General features: G+C 41.8%; 1 protein-coding gene across 1 annotated transcript in view; it reads right to left on the bottom strand.

Annotated features, from left to right (window-relative positions):
* The window catches only part of LOC143672729 (cytoskeleton-associated protein 5-like), a 47,541-nt gene extending 45,558 nt beyond the window's left edge, over positions 1–1,983 (bottom strand). The window contains exons 1-2 of the mRNA XM_077147270.1: positions 1,956–1,983; positions 1,796–1,896 (exon numbers count right to left, since the gene is read on the bottom strand). Coding sequence (XP_077003385.1) covers positions 1,796–1,896; positions 1,956–1,983 — 129 coding nt within the window. The remainder of the gene's footprint in view (positions 1–1,795; positions 1,897–1,955) is intronic.
* Positions 1,984–12,218: the final 10,235 nt, after the last annotated feature.

Genomic DNA, 12,218 nt, shown 5'->3' with positions numbered 1-12,218 from the left:
AAACCACAATGAGGAATCAATTTCACACCCACTAGAATGACCATCATCAAAACAACAGAAAGCTACGCATGCTGGAGAGGATGTAGAGAAATAGGAACACTTATTCACTGCTGGTAGGAATGAAGAATGGTATAGCCACGGTGGAGGACAGTGGCAGTTTCTCAGAAAGCTTTGTATAGAAATGTTATATAATCTGGCAATCCTCTTACTAGGTATGTATATATATACTCAAAACTGAAAGCAGGGTTGTTGAAAGACATTTGCACACCAATACACACAGCAATGTTATTCATGATTGCCAAAAGATGGAAATAACCCATGTCCATCAACTGATGAAAGGATAAACAAAATGTAGTGTGTGTGTTTGTGTGTGTGTGTATACACACATACACAATGGAATATTATTCAGAAATAAGAAGGAATGAGGTAGGTGACAACATAGATGGACCTTGAGGACACCAAGTGAAGTAAGTCAAACACAAGAGAACAAATGTTGTACGAACTCATTAATATGAACTAATCATATAAGCAAACTCAGTTAAAATCTAGAATGTAGGTTACCTGGAGACAGAATAAGGGTAGAGAACAGGGAGTGGATGCTTAATTTGTACAGTATTTTTAATTAGGTCAAATTTAAATGTTAGGAAATGAATAGAGGTGGTGGGTCTAATTAACAGCAAAGAATCATGCATAAGACTGGTTGAAAGGGGAAGCTTAGGTTTGTGTATGTCAACAGAAGGAAAGTTCAAGGATAAAACATGGTACTGTACACATAATGAACCCTATTATGGATGATGATTGTAATCAGCAGTACAGATAAAAGAATGCTCTTTAATGAACTAGAACAAATGTATGTCACTATTACAAGGAGTTAATAATTGAGTGGCATATGGAAAAATGCACTTAATGCGAATTATGGACTATAGTTACCAATATTATTTTAATGTGGTACATTTGCTACATGTGCAGAAAGAACATCAATGCTAAGGGTCAATAATAGGGGCAGACAAGGGGTATGGATCTTATTTTTGGAGTAATGAAAATCTTCTAAAATTGACTGTAGTGATGAATAAACAGCTCTGATTTTATACTGTGAGCTACTGATTGTACACTTTGGTTGGATTGTATTGTATGTAGATATATCTCAATAAGGCCTCTTTTACAAAAGAATAATGCTCTGGTTTTTGGCAAGACATTTATAAAACATGATGTAGAGGGGCAGACACCAAAGTATTACGGGAGCAAAGAAGAATGACACCACTAACTCACTCTACCAGGGAAGATATAGGGTGGAAGGGAGTGCATCAGACAAGGGCTAAGCAGAGTATTCTTAATTCTATTCAAGTAATTTTTAAAATAAAATACGTTGTTGGGGCTTGAGTTATATATCCCAGAAAAACTTGCTATCAATCTTAGTCCATTTTTGTGAGTGTGAACCCATTATAAATAGGACTTTTTGATGAGGTTACTTCAGCTAAGGCATGGACCAACTGAATCAGGATGGGTCAGAATCCTATTCCTGGAGGTCATATAGAGAAGAAAAACAGCAAGAAAAGTAAGAAGCTAGAAGGCAACAAAACGCAGAATATAAAGGCTTCTGCCATGTGCACTGTCATGTGAAAGAAAAGGCAAGGAAGCCTAGAGACTGCTGGCCAGTGAAGATAACCTGGGAGGAAGAAGGCCTCTTAAACTCTGAAACTGACCAATAGATTCCCATCGTTAAGCCAACACACTGTATGGTAAAACTAAAGAAATATAATTAAACTAAATAAGAAATTGTTTAACCATTACTTACAATTTTGTCATAAAAGTCTTTTGGAAGTTTGGAAAGAATTTCTACCGCTTCCAAAAGCTCATAAGCATCTATTTGTGGCACTTCATCCCCATCGTCACCACCTTCAAAGACAAAAATAAGGCAAACTATTAAAACAGATGGAATTGCTTTATTGTTTTACTTATCAAACAGTTATCAATCCCTTCCATACTAAGATTTCATCAGGTATGCAAAGGTTATAAACGCTACATCCATCTTATATTTTATTAAATGTCAGTCATACAAAATTTGCTTAGCAAACACTGGGTCTTGTAAAAGTGCTAGTTCTGCAAATTGCTATAAAAACCAGTGCTTTTATAAAAACTTGGCTAACTTCCATCAGCATCTCCACCAGCAGATTGCTGCTGTTCTAATTTAGCTTCTAGTTCTTGTTGGGAACGCAGAAATCGGCTTGGTTTAGGAGCATCTGTTGGCAGTTTGACCCATTCTTCTTCTAGTTCTTTCAACTGTGTGGGGGGAGACACAGACAAAATATTTTAGAAACACATCTCCATCTATAAGAATTGAACCCAATTTCTTATCTATTTGGCTCTAAGAGGGCACTTAACATAATTGAAATTGTATATATTTTGTATCCCAAGTCAAACCAACTTAACATTTACTAAAGGATGTATATCTAGGCGCTGAGAGAGAAGAATAAAATCCACTTTTAATATACTTTTATTAGTTCATGAGTTCACTTTTAATATACTTTTATTAGTTCATTGGTTTATTTCTGTATCATAAACCAATTTCCCAAACCGATTACAATAAAAGCCAATAGAGAATGTATTTTTCCAATCTATATTAAATCCTGACATACAATAGCATTATAAAATAATCTTTTATGCTGATGTAGATTCAACACTAACATTGGAATCATTAAATTTATGGTTTTTAACTTGAGAGGACAAAGTAATAGGAGAAAAACTTAGCCATGCTCAGAAAAAAAATCAACTGAATTAAAATTTTTTTTTTGATTTTTCAAGAACTGTAAAGAGGCATTTGACCTACAAATTTTCTATTTAGAAAGTAGTGTTTTCTTGTACAAAGAGTTAGTAAAAGAGTGGCATAAGAGGGGAAAGCACCTACTGCAAACTATGGACTATACATAATAGTAATATCATTTTTTCTTAACTTTTGATTATTCTGTTCTACATATATAATCAGTAATTCACAACATCATCACATAGTTGCATATTCATCATCATGATCATTTCTTGAACATTTGCATCTATTCAGAAAAAAATAAAAAGAAAACAGAAAAAAATCCATGCATACCATACCCCTTACCCCTTCCTTTCATTGATCACTAGCATTTCAATCTAAATTTATTTTAACATTCATTCCCCCTATTATTTATTTTTATTCTATATGTTCTACCTGTCTGTTGATAAAGTAGATAAAACGAGGTCAGACCAAGGTTTTCACAATCACACGGTCACATTGCAAAAGCTATATCATTACACAGTCATCACCAAGAAACATGGTTACTGGAACACAGCTCTGCATTTTCAGGCAGTTCCCTCCAGCCTCTCCATCACATCTTGGATAACAAGGTGATATCTACTTAATGCAGAAGAATAACCTCCAGGATAACCTCTCGACTCTGTTTGGAATCTCTTAGTCACTGAAACTTTATTTTGTCTCATTTCACTCTTTCCCCTTTTGGTTGAGAAGGTTTTCTCAATCCCTTGATGCTGAGTCTCAGCTCATTCTAGGATTTCTGTCCCATGTTGCCAGGAAGGTCCACACCCCTGGGAGTCATGTCCCACATAGACAGGGGCAGGGTGGTAAGTTTGCTTTTTGTGCTGGCTGGAGAGAGAGGCCACATATGAGCAACAAAAGAGGTTCTCTTGGGGGGTGACTCTTAGGCCTAATTTTAAGGAGGCCTGATATATCCTTTGTGGGGTTAAGTTTCATATGAACAAACCCCAAGATTGGGGGCTCAGACTATAGTTTTGGTTGTCCACACTGCTTGTGAGAATATCTAGATGAATTCAAATTTAAATATGAAAAATCATTATATGTACAAGAGGAATATCAGTTAGTCACAGGAAGGAAATATCTTTGTAAACATTATGAAAAGACAAACAGAAAACTTTATGCCTCACCTGGACAGAGTTTATATTTTGTAACGGGGGTCTCAGAGCATCCCGAATCCATCTGTAAATCTCCACAGCAATTAGTTTGGCTTCATCTCGAACAGCCTTTTCTCGATATGCCAAGAGCTTTGGCAACACTTTGATAATTGGATTAAGCAAGATAATTTTTGAACCAAATTCACTAGAAGAAAAAAATTAGAATTTTAGAAATTTGTCAATAGGCAATACGCTTAAGTGTTAGAATTCATTCTGTAAGAATTTGAGAGTTTTGCCATGCAAAGGAGGACTCCAAGAGACGTTCTCTCATGCAACATGCAAGGGGTTTATTTACCACACGTGTGTGGGGCTCACTGAACACGCAGGAACAGAGAGCCCCGAGCCTGGGTTTGGGGAAGCTTTCAAAGGGTAGGAGGAGGGGGGTGAGGGTCTAACATGGGTCACAAGTGCTGCTTCATGCAAGAAGCAGATAACAAACATTGTTGCAAGAAGCAGATAACCGCCCCTGGGAAGTTCCAGGTTGTTTTTCTTAGCCTGATGGGGCCCATAACTCTTTTCTTTACAATTCTTATCTCACACCAAATGCATAGCAGTGAATATAGAATGACACAAATGCTTTTGCTGGATATTTCTATCATTCAGAAGCTAAAATATATGTAAATAGCTAAATTAAGCAGGAAAAATTAGCTACTGTTAAGCTTTATAATATCCCTTTTTACATTCCCCACTCCTTTTTGTATATATCTCTAATCTTAGAGATTTTCTGGGTTATTTAACACCGAGTACTGTTGTCTGATGAGCATTAATTTGACATTTCCAATCTGCCTTTTTAAAAACTGTATAATTCTATTTAGAATACATGGTCCTATAGTTATTATTAAAAGTAACACAATTAAAGGCCCAGCGAGAGCAGATAATAGTGTCGTCATCCAGGGGGACTTAGTAAACCAAGATTCAAACCATCCCTGTTGCGTCTCTCATTCTTTTTGTCTTTCACGAAGGTGCTCTCTGAGTTTTGTCATGGACTCTTTAACAACACCAGAGTGATCCGCACAGAAACAGCACTGTTCTTTTAAAGCTGCACATAGTCCCCCCTCTTTAAGGAAAAGTAAGTCAAGTCCCCGCCTCTTCTGCAGAACTAATTCTGAAAGGGAGGTTAGAGAATTCTGAAGGGCTGAGACAGATCTTTCTATTTCTTTTAAGTCTTGATCTATCATGGCCTGTAATTGACTGGTTTGTTGATTGCTATGTACAATGGCAGCAGTCCCTGTGCCTATACCAGCAGCCACAGTTACCCCCATAAGGACTGCTAGAGTTATTGAGATTGGTTCTCTTTTGTATCTGGTTTGGCTTAATAGTGTAGTTTCTAAGTCTGTCCCTGAATGATAGAGAATTTGGTGGTATATAGAAACTAACACACAATAGTTGGCAGAGCTGTTAAAAACCTTTGTAGATACACAAGGGGTAATTCCAGTGTTACATGCCCACTTTAAGCGTGGGGGAGGTTGAAGGAATTTATCATTATCTTGGGTTTGATTAATGGTGGCACATAAGATTTTAATGTAGGGAGGAGGGTCACCTATACAAGTTCCTTGTCCCGTAACTTCAGACAAGGTGAGTTTATGGTTGCTGTCCCAGTCGCAAGACGTGCCAGAAGGGAGGATGGTATATGATTTGTTTACAGCTATTCCTTCATAATAGGGCGGCGAGGCCGACAGGCAGAGCCAGCATGACTGGGTGAGATTAGCTCGGGAGTGATGGAGGGCAGAAAAGGCTCCCAGAATTAGGTTGTATAATCGGTCACCAAGAGTTCCTGGATTGTGGAGGGTCGAAAGGGGTGGAGAAGTGGGAATTAGGGAACTAATGGGGTTACGGGGGGTATGGCTAGGCCTTTGTGAGGGCGTAGGTTTTGTATGAGGTCCCAGGTTTTTCATAGTTAGAACAGGGTTGGGGCCTATCCTGATAGCTTTTTGGGGAATTTCTTCCTTTTTAATTAGTATTAGCCCCCTGTCTCAGCCGGTTTCGTATAATCTGGCTCCCCAGGTTTTTCCAGTTATCCAACTATCATCTGAGGGGTTAGTGATAGTAAGCCAAATTTTAGCACAAGGGTTTTATGAGTAATTCGTTCTAGGCCTACCGCCGGTTTGGAGCACTCCGTGGTGGGCCCCGGGCCATCCATCAGACCCACAGCTTCCAGGATTAGAACAGGTTCTCTGGAATCCTATTTTGAGGAAGGGGTCGCCCGAGGTTGTCCATTTTGAAGCTAAAGTTTCACAGCTCCAGTAGGCACAATAATAATGTCCTGGGTTGTTACAATAACTTTTACCCGGATTGGATGTGGGACATAGGTAAATGGGGGTCACGTCGCAACAGGGCTCGTCCCCCAGAGTGGTAAGACTACAAGGGGCTACTAGAAAAGAAGGTTCCCCTGCTCCCTCCCAGGTTTCTATAGTTTTCCCATCTTCCCATCTGGTTCTTGTCCATTTCCAAGGCTTATGCGGGTTGGAATTGGGTTCCCCTGGGGGTAGAAGGAGAAGGAGTAGTAGCCCTACAAACCCGCAACTTGAGAGGATTGTCAGTCTTTTCCAGTTTCCATTGGGACTCAGAGGGCAGAGGCACAGGTTTGAGGTGAGATGCATGGATTCAGGATGGGATGCCATCGACCTTGACTGCCGTGGGGGTGGTCAAGAGTACCTGATACGGTCCTTTCCAGCGAGGTTCAAGAGTCTGTACCTGGTGGTGGCGGACGTAGACAAAGTCTCCCACCTGATATTGATGCAGAGTTCTGTCATCCCCTGGCTGGTAGGAGGTGGAGAGCTGCCACCACAGGAACTGCTGGGCTTTTTCTAAGGCTCGCAGCCTGTCAAGCAAGGGGGTATGAAGGGAATTACTAACTTCTTGAATGGAGGACATGTCCTTGATTGGAGGTGGCGCTCCATACAAGATTTCATAAGGGGTTAGATTACACATGAGAGCAGAGGGGGTATTCCTGGCCCTGAACAGGGCATAAGGCAGGAGCATGGCCCAATCTTTCAAGCCAGTCTCTATAGCTAATTTGGTTTGGGTCTCTTTAATTGTCCTGTTCATTCTTTCTACCTGTCCTGAACTTTGGGGTCTGTATGCGCAATGCAATTTCCAATCAATCCCCAATATCCTGGCCACACCCTGACTTACCTGGGCTACAAATGCGGGTCCGTTATCTGATGCTATTACCTTTGGTAGACCGAACCGGGGAAAAATTTCTTCCATAATCTTCTTGACTACGACCTGGGCTGTTTCTCTCTTAGTTGGGTAGGCTTCAACCCATCCTGAAAAGGTGTCTATAAAAACTAGCAAGTATTTAAGTCCATACTTTGCAGGTTTGATTTCAGTAAAGTCGACTTCCCAGAACTGCCCAGGTCGAGTTCCCCTTAGTCTTTTTCTATTAGGAGCTTTGGTGGGGTAGGTGTTTATAATTTGACACGCCTGACATTCTCTGGCTATGCGATCTGCCAGTTCTTTCTTTTTTGAGGCTGTCAGAGGGTACAATTCCCTCTGATCTTGAAGGAGCTGCTGTAGTTTCCCTGTCCCCAGGTGAGTGAGCTGGTGGACCTGCTGTATGTAAGCTAGGGCTTCTGACTCTCCTTGGGGTGTAACCTCAGATAGTGTCTCAGGGGGTTGCTGGTTTTCTTTGGTTATTAGGACCAAGTTTATAGGGTCCCTTAATGATGCCACTTTTGCTTCTTTATCTGCTCGCCTATTACCCATGGTTACTGGGTCCGAGCCTCTTTGGTGGCTAGCACAGTGGACAATGGCTAGTTCTTTGTTTCAGCCCTGGCAGCCATGTTGCATGTTTCCGGCATCGCTGAGGGTGGATTTTATACATGCTATTTTAATTGTCCCCAACATTTCCTCCCTTTGTTTTTTTAAAAGGATGGAGGAAGAATGCTGATCCAGCATTCTTTTGGCATTAACCTTCGCTGGGGGAAGTAGAGGCCTCATCCCCCAGGTTGTTTGTGGCTCTGTTTTTCTGGGGAGAGGAATTTTTGCAGAGTGAACCTCTATGCAAGATGAGGCATACTTCTCAAGGAGCTCGAAAATGGCCTTTAATTGTTTTGGCCCTCCTTTGCAGTGCTTTGCCTTGTGTCCAGCGGTACCAATCATAGCATAAGCTAGAAGCATATTTTCAAGTTGTATGCTGCTCCCGTAGGAGTGGGGATTCTTACCCAAGAGGGTGGGTGGCAGTCAGATATTTTGGCTTCATACCTTGGTTAGCGAGATGAAGCTGGTGATAATGCACTTGAATGGGCTTGCTTAGGGCAGAATTAATTTGGTCCTTAATTAGCTTCTTTGACTAAATCTCACAAGGCTAGGTCCTGCAACCCTAGCGCTGCAGCTAGGTCTAAGCGCTGCAGCTTGCATCTAATGTCTGGAGCTGATTGGCCGATAAAGGCCATGGCCACTGAGGCTCTTTGATCCTCTGATTGAGGGTCAAAGGGAGCACACCTACGGTATGCTTCCATTAGTTTTTTTTTTTTTTTAAAGACTGAGGGCGATTCCTCCACTCCCTGAATAATTTCTTTTACCTTGGCCAAATTGGTGGGCCGGCGTGCGGCTGCTCGGAGACCCGCTACTAGAGTCTGGCAATAGATGGACAGATGTTCCCTACCTTTAGAGGTATTCGGGTCCAAATTAGGGCAGCGCAGTGGGAACCGTTCGTCGATGACATGCTGGAATTGGGTGGGTCTCCCATCTTGTCTGGGAACTTGCTTCCTGACTTCCAGGAGGATCCGATCTCGCTCCTCCGTAGTGAGGAGAGTCCCCAGGAGTTGTTGACAATCATCCCAAGTGGGCTGGTGAGAGAATATAAGGGACTCCACCAATCCAGTCAGCCTAGTGGGAGCCTCAGAAAAAAGGAGGTTTATCATTTTTCCAGTTATATAAGTCAGAGGAGGAAAAGGGCCAGTATTGTAGAGCGGGCATTTCTCCCCCGTGTCCATCATCCACTGGAGGCTCGTACGGTCTGAGGGGGAGAGTGACTGCCACATCAGATGGGCTTTGTGCTCGTCTGCTTCATGTACTATGCGCCCGTCCTGGTTCATCTGGGATTGTCTGTTGGTGAACCTGCGGAGAGGGAATGGAAGAGGGTGGAGAGAGAACTAGAGGGAGAAAGTGAGCTAAGGGAAGGGGGGTGGTCCTGTACTGGAGCTGAAGGGTAAGGAGGAGGGGAAGAAGGACCTGCGTCGAAGAGGAGTAAATCCGATTGGGATTCCGGTAGGACTGCAGGAGGTAAGGAAGGATAGAGTTTCGGAGCTTGAGAAGGACCCAGCACCTTGATTGGGAGTACAGAGGGAGAGTCATGTTGACCAAGAGGAGTAAGAAACAGCTTTACCCATGGAGGTGGGTTTTCACACAGGTCCTGCGAAACCATGATGTAGGGCTGCTGGTCTGGGTGGCCATACGGGTCAGGGCGGAAGATGACTGACTTGACAGCCCGAATCAAGGGTAGATGAAAAGCTCCTTCACGAGGCCATTCCACATTAAAGAGGGCCACTCGGCCGAGCAAAAGGTCTGCCATTTGCCTTTTTTACAATAAGAGATAGATTCTGACCTCTTTCCCTGACCTCAGACCAGTGTCTTAAGGTCAGAGAAAATGGAGTCGATGTTCCCTGACCCATCTCTGGTAAAACAAAAACAATTCCTAACACACAAATACAGACAGATACACACAGAGCCGGCACACCACGTTTATACAGTTTCAGAGACACAGCTCAGACTGGCCTGATGACTGTGATCGAGTCTCCCCCCGTCAGAAGGGAAATAGAATCAGAGTCGGCCCTGTAGGAAGCCTCCAGGCATCCCCAGAGGTCCCCCAATCCTGAGGCGTCCCTCGGGAGAGTGACCTGCAACCTCTGGACACGTCTGCCGGTTGCGGTTGGGGAGTACTCATGCAACTCTCCGACAGTCACTGTCAGTCTGACAGACTAAGCAATCGCACCCCAGACAAAAAGGCCTCACTTGCCCTGAGAGAAAGAGCTGTTGGATTCTCCCCTTATGAAGAGCCGATCTCGGTGGGACCTCCAAATGTAAGAACTCGAGAGTTTTGCCACGCAAAGGAGGACTCCAAGAGACATTCTCTCATGCAACATGCAAGGGGTTTATTTACCACACATACGTGGGGCTCACTGAACACGCAGGAACAGAGAGCCCCGAGCCTGGGTTTGGGGAAGCTTGTAAAGGGTAGGAGGAGAGGGGTGAGGGTCGAACATGGGTCACAACTGCTGCTTCATGCAAGAAGCAGATAACAAACACTTTTGCAAGAAGCAGGTAACAAACATTGTTGCAAGAAGCAGATAAATGCCCCTGGGAAGTTCCGGGTTGTTTTTCTTAGCCTGATGGGGCCCATAACTCTTTTCTTTACAATTCTTATCTCACACCAAATGCATAGCAGTGAATATAGAATGACACAAATGCTTTTGCTGGATATTTCTATCATTCAGAAGCTAAAATATATGTAAATAGCTAAATTAAGCAGGAAAAATTAGCTACTGTTAAGCTTTATAATATCCCTTTTTACAATTCATTCAAACATAGTCCTGAATCTATACATATACATTAATAGGGTTACACAGATTGAGGTTTCTTTAAGGCAACAAAAAGAAGGAACTGATACTATGTCTATATTTAGATTCTATTCTTCCACAAATATTGTAGCCTAAGGCCAAAAATAGTATTACCATTTAGCAACTAATCTAGATAACTGAAGCTCAAATCCATAAAGGCCAAACTATTGTGAATTATCTTAAATGTATATCTCTCTATATTTATATCTATATATATGCTTACAAAATTAAGTGAATCATTTTATAAAGATACTCAAATGAGTGAAACCTACCTTTAACAGACCCTTAATAATTTTTAAATTAAAGTGATTCACTCATAGAAAGATCAAGAATTCTGACAGTATGTGTTTCATTCCTGACTTCACAGCTATCACAATACAACCTTGGACAACTTAAATCTGTTTCAGCTTTCCATGGGGAAAACAATTGTATTGTTTTCTTTTACAAAAACTGCACATTTAATGTTTGTTACATATCTTCCATGTATTATATTTTTAAGTTCCCAACTGGTCAATTTTAGCTTTCTGATGTCACTGTTAACATTCTTGAATAAACTAAATTTGGAGCAGGAGGAATTTAGTAATGAAAGAATGCTGAAAATCTGTATGAGTAGGACCCATACATTATTTATTTCATATGCACAGCAGGCAAGCGACAAATTTTTTAGTAATAGCTGTTGATGTACTCCAAGTAAAAGGAGAACTACTGTGAAAATACTTCCCCCAGAAAGTGATTCTTAACAAGACACCTGGTGATGTGACATAGTTTACACACAGATACCATACCATGAAAACAAACTATATGATCTCTAAGATTTTCTTTCAAATGACCTTTATTTTAATAGAAAAGAACATATTAACAACTCAGCTAACCTCTAAAACTAGAAAAGAAATAAGAAATCATCATTATGATAACTCATTTTGCTTTATGAATACTTAACATGGTATCTTAAGAACCTAAGATTTGGAACCTCATAACTACTACCTCATCTGATTTTCCCCCCTCATTTCTCCCTCCTGAACTGCTTATGAAAGATAGAAAAACAGATGAAAAATACACTTTAACAAATCAAAACCTAATTTTGATATTAAACATATTACCATAGAGGACTAAGAATCAAGATGGCGGCTTAGCAATGCGCACCTTTCAGTTCGTCCTCCAGAACAACTACTAAATAACAAGAAACAAGACAGAACAGCTCCTGGGGCCATGTCAGTGACTGTACACACAGTGTACCCAAGTCTGGACCAGTTGGACTGGCTGCGAGTCCCCCCAGAACTGTGAGTCCCCCAAGCCACAGTGGCTGGTGCCCATCCTCCACATGTTGCTTCCCAGTGGGGAAAGGAAAGCAACTTTAAAAGCAGCAGGGACTGAGCCCAACCAAACGCCAATTGTGGAATTAATTAACAAAATCTGACTACTAAAAATATGCCCCCAGCTCAGGCGAACCTGGTCAAAGCGAGGTTGCTCATTTTTGCCCTGGCACCAAAGGGGAAGGGCTGATGCAAAAAGAAAAAAGGAAAAGAAACAGGTTTTTGTGGCTGTTTTTCTACACAGGCTTGACTGCCTGTGGATACCGTGGGAGGACTTTTCAGGCTGCAACTGCCCCAGGCAAAGGCAGAAACGGACTGCTTTCAGGGCTGTCTCCTGCCTGTGCCTTCCCCAGGGGAGGGGTGAAGCCCAACTCAGGTGGAATCCCTC

The sequence above is a fragment of the Tamandua tetradactyla genome, assembly GCF_023851605.1.
Source record: "Tamandua tetradactyla isolate mTamTet1 chromosome 9 unlocalized genomic scaffold, mTamTet1.pri SUPER_9_unloc_1, whole genome shotgun sequence".
Classification (NCBI taxonomy): domain Eukaryota; kingdom Metazoa; phylum Chordata; class Mammalia; order Pilosa; family Myrmecophagidae; genus Tamandua; species Tamandua tetradactyla.
The sequence above is the reverse complement of the archived record's forward strand: the minus strand, read 5'-3'. Positions and strand labels throughout refer to the sequence as shown.